Source organism: Myotis nattereri (assembly GCF_964212035.1).
Source record: "Myotis nattereri genome assembly, chromosome: 8".
Taxonomy (NCBI): Eukaryota; Metazoa; Chordata; class Mammalia; order Chiroptera; family Vespertilionidae; genus Myotis; species Myotis nattereri.
The window spans coordinates 80,238,595-80,263,630 of NC_138083.1; the positions used below are offsets into that span (position 1 = coordinate 80,238,595).

Here is a 25,036-nt window from a genome sequence, read left to right on the forward strand (position 1 = left end):
TATAGAAGGACCTAGATAACTGTCAGAACAACTCATGGAAGTATTAAGTTTAGGGGATGAATGTGTGTTTATCTGAAGAGCCTTTGGGAGTCAAACAGCTTTGCATCAAACATGTATTTTGATTTCTTAGTGATACTAAAGATACTTATTATCCTGACCTAGTGGGTAAACTTACCATTTAGTTTTCAAACTCCTATTCTCACATAGACCCCCTATTACTTTGAGTAATCTCTGAATGAGATATTCATTGTTATTTTCATTTCCATTAAAAAGAATTCAGAATTCAGAGCATATTTAGAAATACAGATAAACAGTATCCAAGATAATCCTATATTAAGTGGCTCCTTGTCAAATTCTCTCTCTCTCTCTCTCTCTCTCTCTCTCTCTCTCTCTTCTCTAATTGAATGCAGACTCATTCTCAGAAAACAGAAATGCAATCACAGCATGGAAACAGACATTAAACAGAGTTTGAAAAAAGATCCAGCCCCATCCCAACTCCTCTCCTCAGCCCAAGTAGGGCTGTAAAAACAATTTGGGAAGAATAAAATGCATTCCCAGAGCCTGACCTGACCTCCCCAACCCTGGTATCTGGGATGAACCAGATAGAGCAAAGGGGACCCCAGGAACAGAGCAGCCAGGAGTCCCATAACTTGGGCCGCTCAGTGTAAACTCCAAGGTTTCACATGTATGCATGTGTGTGACCAACACAGAACTTGGCTGAACACTGGATGGAAATTTAGGAGCCAGCCCTTGTCCTAGAATGAGTCTGGGATGAGGGACATAGAGAGAAAGTTCATGTCCCTTTCTTGAGCACCTTTCCATGATAGGCACTGGGGTTCCTGAGGTGGTGGAGGAGGCAGGATGGGGTAGGCTCTTTGTATCTTCCCTCCTTTGCCCCCTGACATTCTTGGACAATGTCAAGGGCACTGAAAAGCCCCCAGCTGGGGCTTGGCAGGACTAAGGGCCTAAAAGGAAAAAGGAAGGAGAAGGGTGAGTTCTTTTCCAATCCTGGTGCTAGCATCAGGGGGCTAATGGAATAGAAAGGTGGCCTTTGCATTCAGCCCCTCAGGTCAAAGGAAGTTGATTAGAAGAGTTTCTTATTTTGAAGGCACTTAATGGCTCCAGGGCAATATATTTTCCAGCTCTTTTGGTCACAGTTTGTCTCCAGTTGCTTATTGAAGTCAAAATCCACATGCTATTTACTGGTAGTTGGTCCAAAGAACAACCAGAGTTCTTCGAATGGGAGCATTTCAGAAGTTTTGCTGCCTAATTGCAGAATTGATTTCTAATAGAGGTTTGGTTCCCAAAACCCTATTTGTTTCTGAATTTTAAATAAAATGCAACACACATTTTCCAGGGTCCTTAGAATAAGACTAACAGAAAATATTCACCAAGAGTCTTAAAACAAACAACCAATCAAATAAGGACTGGATTTATTTTTTTCTTTCCCAATTGACTGAAAAAGCTACATGATTACTGGTAAGAAACACCGGCCGTATACCTACCGAGATACCAGACATAGACTGTGACATAAAAGAAGACATAGTCCCTCACTTAAACGATTTTTTAACCTTGTAGAGGAGACTAACATTTTGATATATTAGCTATAATGTATATAATAAGAACTAGTGGTATTTTCTAAGTGATTTTCTGCTGCAATCTGTTTGCTGTACCAAGGATCCATAGGTCACGCCAGCTAAATTCATGCCCTTATTATCATATATGTTCCCAACCTGCCAACCTGGGCTGTAATGTGTAAAAATATGACCCAGAAAAAACATCAAACTTCTTCATTAAGCTTTGATTTAGTGTCAAGAACCCAGTTTTCCATTTTCAGTCCTTGGATTCTTATTGTGGCCCTTGAGGGTTTCCAGATATACAAGATGCTGCAAACCCACCCACAAATCTCTCTCATTCTCTACCCCTACCTACACACACACAAAACAGAGAATAATATTAACATCATAATCCTATCTAATCTAATAAAAGACAAAAAGGGTAAGTAACCATACCTCTACTACGCTTCCCATTGGCTAATCAGGCGATATGCAAATTAACTGTCAACAAAGATGGCAGCCGGCAGCCACGCAGCAGCTGAAACAAACAGGAGGCTTGATTTCTCCAGTGATGGAGGAAGCCAAGGTTCCCCACCTGCCGCAGCCCAGCTGTGAGCCCGAAAGCAACAATATTTCAATTATAGAAGCTAAACAAACCCGAGATACCTGCTTTCAGCCAGCCGCGGCCTCAGAGCTGGAAGCCCCAGTGATGGCAACAATGTTTCAATTATAGAAGGTAAATAAATCTCAGAATAAAAAAAAAAAAAGAGAGAGGCTGGGAGCTTCAGTTGTTGGCCAGCCTGAAAACGGCCATCAGCCCCTCACCCAGACTGGCCAGGCACCCCAGTGGGGACACCCATCCTAAAGGGGGTGTGGCCAGCCTGAAAACAGCCATCAGCCCCTCATACAGGCTGGCCTAGCACCCCAGTGGGAACCCCCACCCTGAAGGGGGTGTGACCAGCTGCAAACAGCCATCAGGCCCTCACCCAGGCTGGCCAGGCACCCCAGCGGGACCCCCACCCTGATCCAGGACACCCTTCAGGACAAACCAGCCGGCCCCCATCCATGCATCAGGCCTCTATCCTATATAGTAAAAGGGTAATATGCAAACTGACCCTAACAGTAGAAAGACTGGGAATGACTGGTCACTATGACACACACTGACCACCAGGGGACAGACACTCAATGCAGGAGCTGCCCTCTGGTGGTCAGTGCACTGCCACATGGGGGAACTCTGCTCAGCCACAAGCAAGGCTGACGGCTGCCAGTATAGCGGTGGTGGTGGGAGCCTCTCCTGCCTCCTCAGCAGCACTAAGGGTGTCCGACTGCAGCTTAGGTCTGCTCCCCGCTGGTAAGTGGACACCCCCCGAGGGCTGCCGGGCTGCCAGAGAGGTGTCTGACTGCTAGCTTAGGCCCAATCCCCTGGGGAGCAGGCCTCAGCCAGCAGGTGATCATCTCCCGAGGGGTCCCAGACTGTGAGAGGGCACTAGCCAGCCTGAGGGAGCCCCCCACCCCCGAGTGCACAAGTTTTTGTGCACCGGGCCTCTAGTATTACTATATTCCTAAAGGAAGGAAAAAGAGAAATCAAAGAAAAATGTTTGTAATGCTTTTGGTTATATCATCAAAATGTCCTATTCCTATAATGTAAGATGATAGGCATTTTACCCATTTGTTTTTTCTTTTAACAGACTCATAATTTGAAGTGATGTGTATACATTCATCTTCTCAATCTAATTAAAGCTCTGTTGGAAGAAGCCATCCTGCATTATTCTTTTCCGGTTATCATTTGCCAGAGCAAAATCAGTTGGTTTTTCTTTAACTTAATTGAAAGCTGCCTTTATACAGAAGTGACATTTTCTCTTAACAAACTAGGTAAACCTTGCCTCCACTGCTACAGTGCAAATTTCTTAAAGGCAGGGAACATTTTTCAGATTTGTTTGAGTCTATCATAGTGACTAGCATTGTTGAGAAAGCATAATGACTGTCCAAACATAATAGTTCCTGTTGAATAAATGAAATAGTTTTGAGAATGATAGAAAGATAGAGCACAAAGTGTTTTAAATAACATTTAGTCTAAACTCTTTATTTTTAAAAAGTGGAAAGAAATTGAATCACAGAGACAATAAGTATTTTGTTTATTTCTACACATCCCTTTTATGTCACATATAGGAAAAATACAGATCATATGCCCAAATGTTTCATTCACATTTATTGAGTACATATTCTTAACTGGGCCTCTTCTTCATGATATAGCTGTATAAGAGTTATAGAAAGTGGTATGTATTGTCCTATTGTTCTTAATAATTTTATCATTCACATAGATGCCAAACAGATGCAATATTGCTTTATATTTATATCATCTATATCTTTTCCTAATGGACCAATATTCTGATGGTGTAACTCAAGGAAAATCTGCAAAGAAATACCCTTTACATTTAGAATTAGGGAAGATAAATATTTTGTGTAAAACATTGTAAAAGATGTAAAGAATGGAAAAAGATGGTTATAAATAAAGTCTGGTACTGATGGCATTTTTTTCCCTTCAGATTCTTCCTTGATTTTACCATCTTGAGTTTTTAAGCCATTGTTCTTGCCAGTTTTCTGTACTGGTAGTTTTCAACTAAGACACTTTTAATAAAAATGTCATTGACATTGTCAAAAAAGTAATACACAAGTAGCAAGCATTACTAGTCATGAATAGTCCAGTACTATTTACAGTGATGGCTTTGAGTGGTCATGGAGCCACATCACTGTAGGCTTTCAGGAATGACTCATGAGCAAAGATAGCACCTGAATCCCTCCAGTGTTAGCATTTAGAAGCCATGTGATCTTGGGTAAGCCACTTGCCTCTCCTGAGCTCCAGTATCTTTATTTGTAAACAAAGGAACTAAAATATTTCATCTCTAAGCCCCATCTATATTAAATATTCACAGCAATAGTCATTTACATGGATATTAAGTAGAAATAATTATGAACTGATGTCAGAGTTTCTACTAAAGACCATTCTTCATAAAAGTCCTATTTGCACAGTGGCCCAGTAGTAATTATAGGATGAAAAGCTCTGCATTGTCCACCACAAAAATGTAACACTGAGGAAAATGCTTCGAATGATGAGGTCATTGAATGACATTGTGTTTTTCATATCTTTGTATAAAAGTATACTTTGGAGAGTCTTGGTAGTCATTTTACTTAGTATATTTATGCAATGAGTACATCAAATTTATATACTTTTTAAATTTGGCAGTTTTAGTTTTGAAATTGCCAAGTTTCAGTTAAAAATATAAATGATAAATATAAATCCTAATGTTTTACATATCACACTGGTGAGTAATTAGATGCTTAAAACATGCATGGTTGGATAAGGAACACTCACTGTTTATAAGAGCAAGTTAGAGGTGATATGATTAAAGGCACAGCACAAAAATTTGATGTCTCTTTCTTCAGTTTTGAGTTGATTCTTTCTTAAACATGTGAAAAAATAAAAGTGTAACTCTTCAAGGCCGGGGACTACAGTGATTTAATTTTCTGTCTCACTATTGAGCAGTTCATCCAGTGTTGTAACCCTATGGATGACCAATTAATCATATTGAAAATGTGAGATGCATACATACACACTGATATGTAGACATTTAATCTCACATAGTTGCATTTCACATGCATTGAATTAGTAAGGACATTGTGATGGTCCTTTGTATCTCTTTAGATTTTTATACAATTTATAGTCTAGTTCATTTTTCCATGAGCCAATAGAAATGTTCCTATTCTAAATCTCTCTAAGGCTTCAAGAGATTACATCCTCCAATAGTCCATTATCCAAATGTGTTTTTTCATATATGCGTTTCAATAGTCTGGATATATTTCATAAATATGGAAAGAGACCACCTATTTCCAGTGACTTACACAGTATCAGTATTCCAATTAATGCAGTTATTTTTTAGATAGTTACATCAAACAGATGAAATAATAAAATATTTTTTAAATATAAGTTAAGTGCAAAGGAAAATATTACAGTGAAGATCTCTGTACCTATGACCTAGGTTTTGTTTAATCAGAACTTGGGGAAACATAAATCATTACATGTATAGTTGAAGTCTACTTTGTACCTCTTCCCTTTCCTGATTCTTCCCTTTCTCCTCAAGAGGTAACCACTAGCTTAAACATATTACAAAAATTTATCACACTCTAAGTCAAAGTAAAATTCTACATATATCATATAATCAATCTTCTACAGACCATATTCTTTGCTTAGATTAGAAATAAATAAAAAAGTAAAACCACATATGTGCGTGAAAATAATGCCTACCCTCATATTGATTGCAGAATTCTGTATAAATTAAATGGGTTTTCAAATCTTCTACAACTATATTATTTTTTATCTAGCATTACTGACAGAGGAACTTAAAATTTCCCACTATACATGACTTTGGAATTATATATTATTTTATGTAGCTCACTCCATTTGTCTTATATTACAGACTAGATGTTTTTAAATAGTTTGATGATTTTTATTACAAATCAACACTTTTACATCTTAATAATGCTTTTTTCAATAAAATTTATTTTGTCTGATATTAATAGAGGTATATCTGCTTTAGGTTTGGTTATTTTTGCCTACTTTTTAAAATAATCTTTTTTTCATTTGCCGCTTTTCTGTACCCTTATGTCTCTTATAAACCAAAAAAGTACAAGAGGTTAGTATTGTTATTTTTATTCAAAATGATGCTACCAATTTACTTGTCTAAAGGTATATACATTTCCATTTATTTTGGTTCCTGATATATTTATATTTATTTATTGTACTATGCTTTTTGGTTTCTTTCCTTTCTTTTCAACCTTATATTATATGCATAACTTTAGAATTTATTCTTCCCCTTTCCATCTGCTAGTTTTTAGGTTATATTTTTCATACTTCATTTTTGGAGCAGTTTTAGGTTTATAACAAGGTAGAGAGCTATTTTTTCTGTCTGTCATTTAATAGATATATTAATTATTTTAAAATTATGAAGTTAAAAAAAAAATGTCTATTCTCCTCCAAAATACTACAAGGCTTTGAAATACTTTAATTCTGATTCCTTTCTCAAATTTCATTTATAACTGCTGTGTAGTATTTTAGTTCTATATTTATTTTTATATCATACCAATTATTGTATCTTCCTTTTCCTCATAGTTCTCTTTCTCCTTGTTTCTATTTATATATTTTTAAAATAATGTGTCAGATTATGCTAAATCTTGGTTATGTTACTTATTCCATTGAACTGTCTGCCTAGCCTTGGTTGCATGAGAATATTTGCTAGACCATCCTTCTCTATATTCAATTAAAATTATCTAATAAAAGCTATCATAAGATTAGGGTCTCAGACATAGTTCTGAGCACATCTGAGGAAGAATAATAAACTATTTTATAATCTCACTAGCAATATTACATCTACTCTTATATTCTTATATTGAGAAAATTAAGGGAAATATTCTGGTTGCCAATGAGTCACATTTTCCTGTAATATTTTTTTCTTATTTAATTCCTCATTGCTGTTGAACATTTGTTCTTGTCTAAATAATTAAGCTCATCTTCTTTGTGGTAAATGCATTTGAGCTTAAAGCTTAAACTGGCCTCAGAGATTGGAGAGATCTAAGAAGATTACCTACCTGACCAGCAGTGTCCAAGATGTCCAAATAAGCTGGCTCATTGTCAATCCTAACCTGGGTCTTATAAGCATCTTCTGAAAACAAAACAAAACACAAGACCAAGTTTGTATTGAAATACAGTTAACAGAAAAGACATATTTAGTTTTTAGACTTAAGAAGAAAAAAAAACTGTCTAAATAGGTTACTAATCTCCTGATGAACACTTGAGCTGGTTCCAAATCTTGGCTATTGTAAATAATGCAGCAATGAACATAGGGGTGTGTATATTCTTTTGAATTAATGTTTCAGGTTTCTTCAGATAAATTACCAGAAGTGGAATTGTGGGTCATAAGACAGTTCCATTTTTAATTTTTTGAGGAAACTCCATACTGCTTTAAAAGTTGTGATAAAAGCTGTGATTTACAGAATGGAATACTACTCAGGCATGAAAAAGGAAATCTTAGCCTTTGTGACAGCATGGATGGACCTGGAGAGCATTATGCTAAGTGAAATAAACCAGTCAGAGAAAGACAAGTACCATACATTTCACTCATATGTGGAATTTAATGAACAAAATGAACTAACAAGCAAAATAAAGACAGATTTATAAATAGTGAGCAGGTTGACGGCTGTAGAAGGTAGTTGGGAGGGGTGGTACAAGGATTGAGCCAAAAAGAAAAAAAAAGGTAAAAAATTCATGGACATGAACAACAGTGTGGTGATTGCTGAGGAGGAGGGAGTGGAGGGAGGTAGAGGAGAGTATAAGGGGGATAAATGGTGATTGACTTGGGATGGTGAACATACAATGCAGTGTACAGATGATGTATTGTAAAATTGTGCACCCAAAACCTTTATAATTTTTTAACCAGTGTCACTCCAATAAATTCAATTTAAAAAGAAAAAAAAATGGGTTACTAAGTAAAAGATTCAGATACTCCAGTCAAGTAGAGTACATACAGTGAGAAGGATACAACCCATAAAATATTAGAAAGGGACTTTCTGCTTAAAGTAAAATAAAGTATATTTCTCCTTTGTCAGGAAAATCTCATGATCTGAGGTACCCTGGTGATGTTCCCTAGAGAACCAGTTAATGGAATAAATGCATGCACCACAAATTTGTATGCTGACATTAAACTCAGTGTGAAAGTCTAAAAGCTTTTCCCAAAGATCAAGAACAAAACTGCTTTAACCATTGTTATTTAAGATAGTACTAGAAGTTTTAGCTAGACCAATATGGCAAGAAAAATAAATAAAATGCATCCATTTTCTGTTAGCAGATAACATGATCTTACATGTAGAAACCTCATGGTTTCTAAAGAATTCAGGGGTTGGTGATAGGGGTGAATGGGAAGTTATTGTTTAAGGAGTACAAGATTCCTGTTTGGGAAGATGAAAAAGTTCTGGAAATGGATAATGGTGATGATTGCAGAGTACTGTGAATGTGCTTAATGCCCCAATTTTTAAAATTATAAGATTTCTCTCTCTCTCTCTCTCTCTCTCTCTCTCTCTCTCTCTCTCTCTCTCTCTCACACACACACACACACACACACACACAAAAAAAAATAGAACTTCTAAAAAAATTTAGCAAAGTTTCAGGGTACAAAGTCAATGCACAAAAATCTAAACAATATCTAAACAATAGGAATGAACATAAAATAAAATTAAGAAAATGATTCCATTTACAATGACTGAGGTGAAGACTTCTACATGAAAACTACAAAAAATCAAAGTATTTGCTTCTGTACTTTGCCATATCTGTGTATCATTTCAGTGAAAATAGTGAATATCTGGGTCTGAAGCTCTGGGGTGAGAGCTGAGAATCTTACTTCATTAATCCATTTATTTCCTCATTCATGCCAATCCCATCCTATATATTTCAGCCTGTTCAAATACCTACAGTGAGTATATCATCATTTGTGAAACATGGTTGAAACTTCTCAGTTTTGAACTCACAAACTCATAGAGTCAGCCTACAATTTCTGTATTATTTTATTCACCAATTATAGTATAAGTAAATAGCAAACTGAATCACCACAAAAATATTTAGAACAGCATTGAATTTTGACACAATTCAATAATTATTTATACTATTGATTTTGAAATGCAAACATAAATTATTATTTTCACAACCTTTTGATTTAGCAAGTAGTGAGACACAAATAAATACACACACACACACACACACACATACACACACACAGTATCATGGTCTCCACTCTCAAGGAACTTAGCCTATCTAATAAAGAGGGGGTATGCTAATTGACCCTCACACTGTCACAAAGATGGTGGGGCCCACAGCCAGTAAGTAGGGAATATGCTAATTAACTGCCACACCCTCAAAGATGGTGGCACCCACAGCCAATAAGGAGGGACTATGCTAATTGACTGCTCTGCCCTCAAAGATGGCAGTGCCCATAGCCAATAAGGAGGGAATATGCTAATTAACTGCCTCACTCTCAAAGATGGCTGTGCCCACAGCCACAAGATGGTCAGCAAGGGAGGGCAGTTGTGGACGATCAGGCCAGCAGGGGAGGGCAGTTGGGGGGGACCAAGCCTGCAGGGAAGGGCAGTAAGGGGTGACCGGGCTGGCAGGGGAGAGTAATTAGGGGTGACTGGGCCAACAGGGGAGGGCAGTTGGTGGTGATTGGGCCAGCAGGGGAGCAGTTAGGGGTCGATCAGGTTGGCAGGCGAGTGATTAGGGGGTGATCTGGCTGGCAGGCAGAAGTGGTTAGGGGCAATCAGGCAGGCAGGCAGGCAAGCGGTTGGGAGCCAGCAGTCCCGGATTGTGAGAGGGATGTCCGACTGCCGGTTTAGGTCCGATCCCTGGGACCTAAACCCTGAGGGGTCCCAGATTGGAAAGGGTGCAGGCTGGGCTGAGGGACACCCCGCGCCCCTATGCACGAATTTTGTGCACTGGGCCTCTAGTAGAATCATAATGGAAGATACACATATATGCAGTGGGATGTGAAGATCTAAAAACGTATAGGACATATAGCTTACCTTCAAGGACATTTATTTCTTACAATTGTGCTCTAAGAAGCTGAAATTGTGGGAAATACAACTTGCAAGGAGGTAAATCTAGTGTGTTTTTAGCCACTCTTAGCCATCCTAAAACCATTCAGTGTGCAGGCAACCACACAGTCTCTCTATTTTTTATTACACTGCCCTTTATATTCTCACTGATCTTCCTCTTACAAAAGAGAAATCTTGTGGAATTACTTGCAATAGTTTTTGGAGATGCATAGGGTTGTTTTTCAATTTCATAGGGAAATATGAGTAGTTACTTTGGAAAGGGCTCTGTGACCCAAGGATCACATGTAAGTCTTTCAGATTTCATTTTTGCTCATTTCAACTCAAAGGCCCCCAAAAAGAGCCTGCTGAGGCCAGGATCATGCTGAGTAATCCATATGAGAACTTCACTGTGTGATTATCTGAGACCTAGATAAACCCAGCACATGAAAATATGTCAAATAAAAGCTTCTCCTGGGATTAGAAAAACCCTTCAAAGAGACTCGATGTGAATTGGCTAGAAATTAAGCCAGGCCCTATAGCCAAGATTTCTTTCTCTCTTTTAAAAAGTATCCATCAGAGTACACATCCTGGTGTTGTGAATCTAGGTCACCTGCCTGGCCTCCACAGAAACTAATCCCTTTCATTTCCTCCCGATAAACAATCTTCCTTTCTGTTTCCATCCATCCACTCCCTTTGTGACCTCCCATGCAGAAATGCAGTGACAGAAATACTCCTCTTGAATGCATATAAACACCTCCCTGAAATTCAATCATCTGCTTATAGACCCAACCCTGAAGTGAGCTCATTTATCTTCCCAAGCAAGAGGCCAACTGTACACAAAGCTTTATCAGGCAGAAATGGCAGCAACTGCCTACGATATTGTTTGCACAGAAAAGCCCAATGGGGCCACTTTCTTGGAGGCATCTAGCACTGTAAAATTCATTTTTACAGGAATGTTTGATTTGAGACTATTGCTTCGCTTGGCATGTGTCTTCACTCTCCCTCTCCAGCAGTATTTTACCAGAAGTAATAATCAAAGACCTGTATTCAAGCCTCAAAATCATCTCTAAATATTGAAATTATGATTGGCCAGACACTTGATCTTTTTTGCAAGATGGAGATAAGAGTACATGCTAGTCAATGCATAGGAGCTTTAGAAGGATCAACAAAAGTTGCAAATTTCATGGTGCTTAAAATAAAATAAAAAAAACCCCACACAATTCAAACTCTAGGCATGTTATGTTGTAATTTAAAAAATGTATATTGCTTCAAATTAACCATGAAATTATATTGAATCTAAATTACTTCTGCTATTTATACTTACCCATGTGGGAATGCTTTCTTCCCAAGTAAATCACAGAGGATTTGGCAGGATGTTTTCAATAATTATAAAAAATATGGAATTTTAATTTAATTTAAAAAACTTAAGGTGTTCTGGAAAATTTATTTAAATAATTTATTTAACTCCTTTGTAGAACAAGCATATGTATTTAAATAACTTTAAAATAATTTAGTTGTAAATATGAAATTAGGATAACTTAAAACCACAATATGTATCTGAGAGAAAATATTAGATGATCATTGAACTTTCACTAGATGCTGTTTTAAAAATCATAAAGATAATTTAATACTTCTTATATGCCTTACCAGAATACCTAAAATGTGTGATAATTAGTATTACAGTGAAGATATATATATATAAGCTAGTATATATCTCTAAGATATTAGTCATTTATTTTTTAAAGGACAATAAAATATAAAGGCTTGAATAATATATAAGAACATTGTCAAAGAATTACTTAAATGAATGATCTTTATTGTGTGTGTGTGTGTGTGTGTGTGTGTGTGTGTGTAAGCATTTTGGAACATACTGTACTGGACACTTTCACTGTAACAAAAAGTTAAATCATGGCTGAATCAGCACTGATACAAATCTAATATATCAGTATATTTATCAATAATGATGTCAATAGGTATTTGAGTGTGTAATCTATGCTTCACACTCTGATAGGCACAGAATCTAACACTGGTTACTTAAACAAAACCCAAAATGAACATTAAATACTAAAATCACTTCCTCTGAGGTTAGATACAAGATAAGAATAAATACGCATTATAAATACTTTTATTCACATCATACTGGTGGTTCTAACCTGTTCAGTTAGGCAAGAATATGCCTGATGTGAATAAACTTGATAAAGAGAAAATGTTATTCATAGAAAGTATCTTTTGGGTATGTATAAAATGTCAAAGATTCCAGGCATAAATTAGCAAATTGAATAAATGAATATATTAAGTTTTCTGGGAACAAAATCAACAGAACAAAAACAATTTTTCTATATATGAGCAACAAAAAAGATAAGAAATGAAGATATTTAATGGTATTCATTATCATAACAAAATCAAATTTCAAAGAATGAATCTTTTAAAAATTTTGCAAGACTTCTACTTAAGAAGCTGTAAGACTTTATGAGAAACATTAAAAATGATATAAATAAGTGGAAGTGTTTGCAATGTTTATGGATTAGAAGATTCAATATTTTAATGATTATAATTTTCCCCTAATTGATAATAAATATATTCCAAACAGATTTGAGGGAACAGTGGAGATCCACCAACTAATTCTAAATTAATATGGAAATGAGAAGAGTCTAAAATAGTTGAGACAATCTCAAAATAGAACAATAAGCTCTTCTATGTATCAAGGATTACTCTTAATTTGCAGCAATTAAGACAATGTGATGTTGGCACAAGATAGAAAAATAAATTGACAGAACAGGGAACCCATACATTAAAGAACCCTTTTTCAGATGGCAGAATTGGCATTCAGGGCAGTAGGGAAAAGAAAGTATTTTCAAGAAAGAGGGCTGTCAATCAGATATAAACATTAAAAATAATGGAACTTGACTACTACCTCACAGGATATAGTAAAATAAATGCTAGCCAGGTTATAAATATAAACATGCAAAGTAAAACAATAATGCTTCTAGAAGGTACTGTAGGAAAATACCTTCATTGTCTGGAGTGGTAAGACTTCTTAAATACTAATCCTGTATAATAAAATCCTAATATGCAAATTGTCCCTTTGGGTGGTCCTTGGACCAGGAGTTCAACCACTCGCTATGATGTGCGCTGACCACCAGGGGGCAGCGAGGAACATGGCAGACATCAGCAACAGCCTGCTGGCAGTAGGCAGCAGTGGAGGCCTGCTGCCCTGATGGGCCCCAACTAGAGCGGAACTGTGGGGGATGGTGGAGCAGGTGAGCAGGCAGTGCCAGGCCAAGGCAGGTGTGAGTGGGGGCTTGATCACCCCGCCAAACACCCCCGCAGATGGCGACCAGCGGTGGCGGTGGCATGGCGCAGGGGCTGTCGCCTGGCTCCCAGGCACAAAGGGAGCCGGGAGGAAGCACAGCCCCAATTGATCGCCCAGGATGGTGGAGCAGGTGAGGCGGCCATTTCCAATGAAAAGTGAGCAAGAGATTGGTGTGTTTTTTTTAAGTTATAACTTTATTACTATCATTTACTGAGCACTGACACTGCACTTGCATGGTCAAAATATATGTATTTTTTTTAACGTTCCATTACGTCATTTACTAGTAATTCTCATAATAACCCTATGAAGGAACTATCCCCACCTCCACTTACAGAGGAGGAATTGAAGCTTGGAGAGGTTATATAATTTGCTCAATTTCACACAACTTGTAAAAAAGCATGCTATTTTCACTTACTCTTTGATATTTATAAAATCTTTATTTGGTTTCTAATATGTTCCTAAAAAAATAACACTAAATACTAGTGATATAAAATTCAATAAGATGTGACCCTTTTCCACAAATGAGGCCGCAAAGGAGGCATAACAAAGTGCATTTGGAGTTGGAGAATAGATAAAGATTTCATAGAAGTCTTGCAAAAAACCCAGCATATTATTCATGCAGTGGATAGTTTCTGCTATGAAATTTAGGAAACTACAGCACACTACCAATGGATAAAGCTTAGAAGTATAATGTTGAGTGAAAGAAGCTAGACCTAAAATAATATACATTGTAGGTTTCCATTCATATAGAATTAAAAGATAAATATCCAGACTAAGCAATATTTGTTGGAAAATACTTTCTTAACCAGGACAAAGATTACTTAGATATATCCTTGTGATAAATCATTGTTTGGTATACTTTTCTATATATGCAATACACTTTTCCTACTTAAAAACATTTTAAAAGGGGAATATTCTCAGTTACTCAATTATAAAAAAAGGGGGGGAGGGAACTACCCAGTTCCAGTTCTCTAATTGTTCATATTTTATGGTGACACAATATTTGCATGAAATTAACCCATACCGTAACTATGTTTTCAATGATTTCCATTTTGTCTTCTAGCCTGTATCAATTATCTCACATTATGACAACTTCTAGATATTTAGTTCATATTGAGTGAATTCCGACAATGTTGAGAATTTGGTTTATAGGAATGAAAAACAGAATGATACCAAAGGACCCTCTTGTCCAAAATATCTTGGTCTGGCAGGTGCCCCAAATTCCACCCCTTCTGTTTTATTCTCTCTAGTTAAGATAAGCCATTTTATTTCCAGGCACTCCCTATTAAAATGCAATAAAACTACAGGAGAGGTAAAATATTAAGCTATTATCAAGCACAAACACCTTACTCTCAGATTACTTTTGCACAAAATTAGCTGTCATGAGAGAAACAGGAAGCAGAGCCCGAGGGGATGATCAGCAGAGAAGATAAAAGCAGAATGGAAGGGAAAGGGAAAACACTGCTAACTGCTATGGGCGCAGAGATGGGGAGGAGCAGGTGAACAGAGGAGCTGCAGGAGGCAGGAGGGCACCTGGGGGCCAGAATGGACCCTGGGTTTTGGCAGCAGCCTGCTGAAGAGCAATGTATGAACAGGAGAAATGCTTCATGCTGCTTCCTTCTCAAACCTGATAAAATGAAGTTGTCGTGTGTCTCAGGCTTGCTGAGCATGGCATTTTAACAACTGAACCCTATGTATATACTAAAGATAAATTGGACACAGAGAATAATGACATCTAGAATTCTAGGCTTGCCTTCTTTTTGAAGACGGATAATCCTCACTTTGTCAGTCTCTCTAAAAATCAGGTTGCAGAAATGAAATTTCCTCTGTGGATGAAGAAAAACGGGGTGTATGCTAAGGATGATGGGCTAGAGTAGTGCTTCACAATTTTCCTGTACATACAAATCTCCTGGGGATCTTGTTAAAGGGCACTGTTTCAGTAAATCTGGGGCTGGGATTCTGTATTTCTAAGAAGTTACCAGGTCCTACCATGCTCCCTGTAGTAGCAGTACTGTGTAATGGTCATGTGATAGAGGCCACATATTCATTTTACAAGTTCTGGTAGCCACATTAAAGCAGTAAACGAAATGGAAAAAAATAATTTTAACACATTATTCAACTAAATTTTTCTAAAAAAGCATTTGAATGTGTGAGCAGCATACAAAAATATTAATGTAATATCTTACATTCTTTTTCTTATATGAAGCTGTGAAAGCCTTTGAGCTTTTTGTGCTTACAATACATCTTCATGTGGGCAAGTCACATGGCAAGTGCATCACAGCCTCATGTGGTTCAGGGTTACTGTACTGGCCAAGACAGAGCTAGACAGAGGATTGATTATTGCAATCATTGAGTCCATAGCCTCAAAATACAAAAGGAATATTTTTTTCACACCCATCCACAGCCTTCGTTTTTTTAATCCTCACCCAAGGATATTTCGACACTGATTTTTAGAGAGAGTGGAACAATGGGGAGAGACAGAGAGAGAGAAATATCGATGAGACACATCAATTGGTTGTCTCCCACATGAGCCCTGACCAGGGGTAGGAATCAAACCTACAACTGAGCTATGTGCCCTTGACCGAAATTGAATCCAGGACCCTTCGTCTGCAGGCCAATGCTCTATCCACTAGACCAAACTAGCTAGGGCAATCCTTCTTGATTGGAGAAGACCGGAAATGAATTTAAAATACAAATGAATGACATACCTAATTATATTGTAAATTATAATTTACAAGTGAAACAGAACCAGTATTTCATAAAATATTAATTATGCATTTAAATTGCATCTTGATATGTAAGATTGATTGACTGATTGATTGAGTGTAAGAAATTGGCTTACATAACTATGGACACTGGAGGCCCAGGATAGCTGATGGTATAATTTACAGTCCAAGTGCAGAAGGGGACCCTTGTACCAGCCTAATCAATCAGGCAGGCAAAGTTCCCTCTCACTCCGACTTTTTATTATACTCAGGTTCTAAAGTCATTGAATGAGGACTACCCACATTAGGAAGGGCAATCTGCTTCACTCGGTCTAGTATCAAATGTTAATCTCATCCAGAAACACCCTCACAGACATACCCAGAATAATGTTTGACCAAATGCCTGGGCTTCCCATGGCCCAATCAAGTTGACACACAAAATTAACCATCACACTTCCCTATGGAGTCTTCCTCTACCAGCCCAGAGAGAAACTTTTTCCCCTTCCTGTACTTCTGCACAGAGCTCTATTAAAGCATGTTAACCATTTTCTCCTCCCCCTCCTCCTCCTCTTCCTCCTCCTCCTCCTCGTCCTCCTCCTCCTCCTTCTTCTTTTTCATCTTCTTCTTCTAATTATAATAATAATTATTATTATTTGGTCTCAGCTATTTGAAAGCACGGAGCCTTATTCATTGTGTGTGCATTGTCTAGCATTCTGACAGGCATATAATAGGTGGTCAATAAATTCAGTTTACCTTTTCTGAGTGTCTAATACCCTGCTCAATTCTTTCAGCTTATTTGTCACACAAGACATTACATATATTTCAACTAGAGGCACGATGCATGAAGTCTGTACAAGGGTAGGCCTTCCTTCTCCTGGCTGCTAGCACCAGCTTCCCTCTGGCACCCAGGACCCGGGCTTCCTTCACAGCCCGGGCTTTGTCCAGAAGGTCATCCGGAAGGATGCCTGGAAGGATGTCCAGTCTAATTAGCATATTGTGCTTTTATTATTATAGATATGCCCAATTTAAAGATGAATTTAATAAGAGTGAGAGGTGGTTGGAAGACTTCACTAGGTCTGTTAGATACCAAAAGCTGTTCTTTTTTTTGCTATGCTGGTTGTTTTTCAAAGGCTAATCAAATGAGTAAAGAGGATTACTTTGAAGTTTAGATGCTGTTTTTTAATTGAACTGAATGAAAACATAACTCCAAAATCTGGGCCACTCTTATATTAATACTTAGATATAAATAATGCAGAGCAGAATCTTTCATGAAACCACATTTAGTATGAGAGGAAAAGCAGTTAGTGGACAGCCAGCATGTTTTAAGCCCTACATTCCTATGATTGACATAGAAGCAGCCAGTCCCTTTTCCAGCCTTCTTTGCTACAAGGTTACAGGCCTTCGACCTAAGACTTGCCTAGCAGATATATTCAATGAAATCCTTGATTCAAAAGTAAACATCTGCGGATCCCTGTGCCATGGAACTGGGATGTATGGGAGGATAGTAAAGCATGGCAAACATCATTCCCAGTGGCAATAATGGCAGCGATTGCTTGATCAGTGCAACTAGTTTAATTTTGACCTGGTTCAGTGTGGTATCCTCAGAATTCACTTGTCTCTATCCACTGGAGGTTATGTGAATGATGGATGCCCAAGTTCTTTCCATTTTGGGGCACCTTCAAATCCTCCTGGAGAAGTGACTGCCACATCATTTTAAAGAGAACTTGAACTTGGCCACCTACCAGCCTGGATCTTTTAATGAGAAGAATTTCCCCAGACCTAGCTAGCACTGATCCCTCCTCCTTCTTACCGGCTTTTACACCATGTAAGGCTTAGTTTTCTCCTTTCTTGTCCACAGCAGCAGTTCTCATTTATAGTCTATGTGCCACCTTCAAACACCTGGTCCCCATTTACCTTTCCACCACTCGATGGGAACAGCCTGGTGTTTCAGAGCAACTCAGTGGAGCAGAAGACAAGGGCACACAGCTGCCAATTGATTTTAGAGTGCATAATTTATGCTTCAGTTTTTCTCTCCCTTCTCAGGCATGAAATGCAGAGATATCTGCCACATCTGGAGGCTGTGTGACTGGCACCTGTCTCCCCCTACTTGGTTAGGTGCTATCAGCAGGAACTTCCAGATGTATGTCTCTTTTTCCTGTCTTTTCTCATCCCTTTCCTCTTATATTCAATGTAATGATTGAATTTTGGAAAAAAAGTGAATGTTTGAAAAGGCAAATAAGAACCACATGAAACAAACAAAACTAAAGTTATTACCCGTCTGAGCAATCACTTTGTTCCACACTTTTATGCCAGAGAGAAACAGTTGGTGATGTCAATCTTGTATCCCAGTTACTCATTCAAAAAATATTTTGGCCTTGGTTGGGTATCTCGTTGTTTGAAGCATCATCCCATATACCAAAGGATTGTGGGTTTGATCCCCTGTTGTGCCCATATGGGAGGTAACCAATCAATGTTTCTCTCACATCAATCTTTCTCTCTCTCTCTTCCTCTCTCTTTAAAATCAGTGAAAATATATCCTCAGGTGAGGACATAAAAAAATCCAACACTAATAAGCATATGTTATATAATGTACAACACCAGAGGTTCCCGTTTCTTTAAACTCTAATGTTAAAGAAACTGCATGGATTTGTAAAAATCACAGCTCCAGGTTGTGAGACAAGAGAGAGTGCAAGTAATGTATTTATATACAAGTGTGCATATCCCATATACTTGCAGCTAGGGAAGTATTGAGACATCCATGAGGCAGGAGAGGCTGTTTCCATTGAAGAAATGGAGTCAAACAGTTCAACTTGGAAAATTAAGGAGGAGTTCCAAAAGCAGAGATGGCTCAGATAATTATATAGTGATTTAGGAGTAGAAATTGGATACAGCACGGTACTTAGCCCATGGGGACCTTGGAGATTTTTATTTTTTTATCAAGAGACTTAGGCTTTAATTTCATTTCTCTCAATCTTTAGAGTTGTTAAGATTGGCAAAATAAGGTGACAAAAGGAGTGTGTAATGCTGATAAATGGGAAAAACATCAGAATTCCTTCACTTCTTACTTCTTTTAGAGGATGAGAATTGTATTGAGAATCAAAAGATAAAACTATCATTTGAGAAGAACAAATAAAATCATAAGATATATAATTAGATTTGAAAAGAATATGTAGTTACTCCAATGGAGTGCAAATCTGATTAATGATGTCCTTCCACAAAACATATGGATGGCATTTTGAACTATCACTGTGCAAGCAAATGGGGTTTGATAGGTGTTTGACTTGCAATCTCAGTTAACAAAATGGAGAAGCATAAGGTGGGATCAAATATTGTCAGAGGAATTAGTAAATGTTTGAAATACTCCATCCAGAATGGTAAACAGTAAATTGTTTCAGTACATAGGAAGTTTTCTAATAGTTTACTATAGATCCTGTCATTTCTCACAATGTGTTTTCCATTCTTATTAATGGTTTTAATGAAGGTATGGAATGATACATATTTATATGGGAATATTATTAAAAATAGAGAATGATAGTAATAGATTAAATGATATTGGTATGCAAAAGGTCTTTGACAGGGTTGTAAAATGGACTGTTTATGACAGGACAACGCTCCCTAGAGATTGATGTAATTTTCTGAGGATGCTATTTTTCTCCCCTCTTTAATGCCTATGGACACTATGAAAACTTTTAAATTCAAACTATTGGTTTTTATAAAATATCTGAACTTATTTCTATTAATAAGGATCCCAGCCCTGGTCAGGTAGCTCGGTTGGGTAAACCAAATACTCCAGGTTGTGGGTTTGATCCCCAGTTAGGGCAAATACAAGAATTAACCAATGAATGTATAAATAAGTAGAACAACAAATTGATGTTTCTCCCTCTCTCTCTCTTCTCTCTTTAAAATCAATCAATAAATTAAAAAAAAAATTAGGATCCCAATATGAGTCAACAAAGTAAGGTATTCACAAAAACTGTTCAAACCCTCTTGGCTATAGCAGGAAGATGGGATATCTGCATTTATTCAGAAGCAGGAGTTAAGAAACCCTCAGCGTCTCTACTAATCAGGCCAAAAGTGAAATATTTCATTTATTGTAGTGAGATACCACTCTGGGTGATATATTGATAGGCGGTGATGTACACAGGGAAGGACAAGGCAATACTGGGTTTGAGGCCTTCCTATGGAAGAGGAGATTAAGAAGGAATGGAGGATGCTAGAGAATTAACTCATTACTTTGAGGGCGGGGTGGTCAATTACCATATTCCCTCCTTATTGGCTGTGGGCACCGCCATCTTTGCGATGGTGTGAGGGTCAATTAGCATATTCCCTCTTTATTAGATAGGGTAATTATATATATAACTAGAGGCCTGGTGCATGGAATTTGTGCATGTGGGGGGGCCCTCAGCCCAGCCTGCACCCTCAGGGAATGTCTGACTGCCTGTTTAGGCCTGATTCCTCTTGCAATCCAGGACACTGTATGCATCAGTAACCATACTTTTCATACAGGTACATACTTTTCATATATCTTGCTATTGTATGGGCAGCTACATTTTTTGCGCTGATTATAAAAAGTAGTACATAACATGATCCTTCTGAGGCAGTAGTACCATTTTCCCCAACTTATGGGTGGAAAACTGAAGCAGAGAGAAGTTAAGTAATTAGCTTTGTCACACAGTCATAAGTGTCAGAATCAGGACTGACCTCAAAATGTGCAAGCCAGAGATCATGCTGCAACATCCTGTTTTTTCAGTGTTAGAGTAGCCTTGCCAGGTTTTAATTTTTAAATCTAAGAGACTGTTCCCAATATGTAGGGTAGGGTCCCTAGGCCTGGACGGTGATCAGGGCCGATCTGTGGGGCAACCTGTGGGTGGGCGATTGGGCCCTCCCCCCCACTGGCACCACCTTGGCTGGCGGCCTAGAGCTATCCGCTGGCCGGCCCCACTCCCTGATTGCCACCATCGGTTGCCTCCTTCTCGGAGGAAGATGCTCAATGCAGGAATTGCCCCCAGTCAGGGCAGCTCCTGCATTGAGCATCTGCCCCCTGGTGGTCAGTGCACATCACAGCGACCAGTCATTCCACTGGTTGTTCTGCCCTTTAGTTGATTTGCATATTAGGGTTTTATTATATAGGATTATACCTACACTTACAACATATATTTGGGGATGGTGGGGAAGGCAAAGCTAAACTATAGTGGATTTGATGTAAAATTATAAAGTTTATTGAGGAAAGGATTTCGTTCAAGGCAAATAGATATTATCTGTAGTGGAGAAGGCAGAAAGAGAGCTTTTGGGGGTGTTTGCCAATGTTTAATCTTCTTTCAGGGTTTACAAGAATGTTTTCCGCTTAATAATTTATGAAGCTGAACCATATTTTACGTTATCTCAATAAACATCAATTCAAAGTAAAAAAGTGAAAGTTGGTTGATCATTTTTTTCATTATGAAATAAACCGTATTTTACCATTCTATATGAAACCTCTGAGCATAGCTAATATTTCTACCAGCTATGAAAAACAAGTTTGGATAGTTTGGGATAAATCTTTCTTTCTAGTTATATCACCTTGATAAATCATCTGCTCTTTGAAACAAATGGAATTAATGCATTTTTATTAAAACAAAATGAAGGATTCACAAAATTATCTCCTCACTGTGTAGTCTGTGGATCTCAGTTTTCTAATTGGTTAAAAATATAGGAATTATCTCTGTCTGTTAAGGTTGTGTGGATATCGGATAAGATATTACATTGAAAACATAAAAAAGCAACACAAAAAAAATTACTGTATTCAGTAGAAAATGTACCAAACTCCCACTATTCTAAATGATCTTCAAAGACTAAAAATTTTAAGTATTTAGCATTTGTTCCAAAATATGAATTAGATAGGAATTCCAGTAAAGAATCTCAAATTTATCTAAATTGAGTCTAGCCCAGCTGGTGTGGCTCAATGATTGAGCATTGACTTATGGACCAGGTGGTCACAGTTCGATTCCTGGTCAGGGCACGTGCCCTGGTTGTGGGCTGGATCCTCAGTAAGTGGTGTTAGGAGGCAGCTGTTCAATGATTCTCGCTCATCATTGATGTTTATCTCTCTCTTCCTCTCCCTTCCTCTCTGAAATCAATAAAAATATATTTTAAATAAAGTCTAACACATTTCAATTCCCCATGTGTAACTAGTAAAAATTTTGGTTAAAATATTTAACAATTTTTTAAATAATGTAATATTTTCTCTTTTCAAAGAATGAAAATAAATGCAAGAAAATGTCAGCTATATTTTTTAATGTGGATCTAACTGACTATATGAATAGGTCATTTGAGACAAAATGGTTCAAACAGAATTTGCATTTCAGAGTTTTTCTTATGCATTCTCACACAATCTATGCAGGGATGGGAAAAAGCAGATGTCCTTAAATAGTTAAAACGTTTCCACTTTCAGTATAAATGGAGTAGCAAAGCGAAGTGTCAGAAAACATAAAGCTGGTTATTGATGGAGTTTAGAGAAATTAGGCAGCTGGAATATGCTCGGAACCCTTCCCTAGTTCTTTAAACAGTTTGAATATTTGCATAGTCTTATTAAAGACAATTTCAGAAGTGCTTCTCTGCATCACTGGATTCCATTTTAACCAGATTAAATTTTATGGAAATGTATGTTTAATTCTAAAGCATGTTCCACCTACCACTGTATTCTAATTAAAGCATGACATTGACACATCTCAGGCCCCTGCCTAATGCAGTGTTAAGAATCCACACAATTTCACATGCTGGTATCTCTCCAAACCAGGAAGTCACTTTCACCTTTAATTTGCATGCTGCATTCATTTTCAGATTAGTCACGTGATTAATGAGCATGTTGGAAATTGGCCAGTTTTACCCACTCTGTCATGTTTGCCTTATTCTCACCACCAGACTCGATTAACTCTACCAGCTATTGTCAAGAGGTTTCATGCAATATAAAATAGGCTTGTTCATTTGTTTCAGAAAACAATCATATCCACCACAATTTAGGAATTGTTTCCCATTTGTGAGTGTAATTAATTGTCAAAAATGTGCATCAGCAAATATTTCCCATTACTACCTAGACCAAACCTTTCAACGAATCAATATTGAATATTTATCATACTCTAAACTTGTACTCCACAGCCTTCATCCCTAGTCTCTGAATAAAACACTACAGATTCGTAGGGAAATTCTCATAATGATCAATTCCTATTGAACTTGAATTAAGCTTTAGTCTTCCAATAGAAGAGAGTTAATGTAAAAATGACTTTATAATGAGGAAATGGAAGAGGTAGCTTACTTTGTTCTCACCATCATATTTCATTGTTTTTGCTGCCTCTCATAACTTGATTGAACTTTGCAAATTTTCTATTCCTTTAACATTCAGTCATAATATGAAAATTAAGTTCTGTGTTTTTTCTGCCTTTCACATCATCTCAATTTAATTGACATTTTTTTCCAGCTCATGCATAGTCTAAAAAGAAAACCATTGCATTTCTCTGGAACAATTTGTTAGGTTGGAATCATTAATAATAATCACAAACTCTTGAAAATAAAAGTGTTTCTTTTAAAAATGGTTAGAGTTTCAGTGGAAGTCAAGGCTGTATTTCTATTTCACAAAGGAAGAATACCCATTGGGCAGGTTGGTTCTGTATTTCTTATGGGTACACTAGCAGTTTAATTGAAAAACCTTAGGTTTTTTTAATTTCAGAATGCACCCACAGGCACACATACCAGAGCTCTAGGCTGTGGTGAAGTTTTATAGGAATTAAATAGAAAAAAAAAATGCATGGATAATTGTGCTGTCCTTGAGAAGTTTCCACATGTTCAACTTTACATAATTTGGTGGGAAAGGTGGTAGAACAATCAATTGCTTTTCAAACAATACAATATTGTTTATATTGTTCCCAATATAATATTCTGGTTGCTGGGAACTGAGACAGATAAATCCTAGTTCTGTTCCTGTAATAAACAATGAAACAAAATATATGTCCAAGAAAAACAGCAGATATTGATAAGTATTATGCAGAAAATTGTATAAGGGTAGAGGGCTAGATTCTTAAGAGAAGACATTTAAGATGATAATTGAACGATGAAAAGGATTCAGCCAAGGGAATTAGGTGAAAGAGTCTATGGGTGGGTGAAACAACTTGTGGGTTATACCAGGGTCAGCATCAAGCTTGGTGTGCTCAAGGCATAGCATAAAGTTGATGTTGACTAGAGAATGATGAACAAGGACTAGAATGGGGCAGGATGTAGTATGAGATCAGTGAGGCAGGCAAGAGTCGCATAATACAACCAAAGGTGCCAGCCAGTGTTCTTACTCAGCTGCAATACAAACCTAGAGACAGATAAGTCCCTCAGGCTGTGGAATGAAAGAGGGACCAGAGTGGGATAAGAAAAGAATGGAGGGTGGGGGTGGAGATGGGGGCATAAATTGCATAATCTTCCCCCAGTTCTTATTTTATTGGATCTCAAACAAATCTAGATTAAGAATTTTTGGTAAAGAAAAATAACATAAATTAAAACCAGGCAATGAGTTTTTAATCCTGAAAATGAACTATTCTTTTTTTTTTAAATATATTTTATTGATTTTTTACAGAAAGGGAGAGAGATAGAGAGCCAGAAACATCGATGAGAGAGAAACATCGATCAGCCGCCTCCGGCATATCCCCTTATGCCCGCAACCAAGGCACATGCTCTTGACCAAAATCGAACCTGGGACCCTTCAGTCCGCAGGCCAATGCTCTATCCACTGAGCCAAACCAGTTTCGGCAGAAAACGAACTATTCTTAGGCCTAATTTAAGAACGTTACATTCAACTCTACTGATATGAA

At 37.5% G+C, this 25,036-nt stretch overlaps 1 protein-coding gene across 1 annotated transcript in view; it reads right to left on the reverse strand.

Annotated features, from left to right (window-relative positions):
* The window catches only part of RIT2 (Ras like without CAAX 2), a 248,210-nt gene that overhangs the window by 147,270 nt on the left and 75,904 nt on the right, over positions 1-25,036 (reverse strand). The window contains exon 3 of the mRNA XM_081097430.1: positions 7,200-7,273. Coding sequence (XP_080953556.1) covers positions 7,200-7,273 — 74 coding nt within the window. The remainder of the gene's footprint in view (positions 1-7,199; positions 7,274-25,036) is intronic.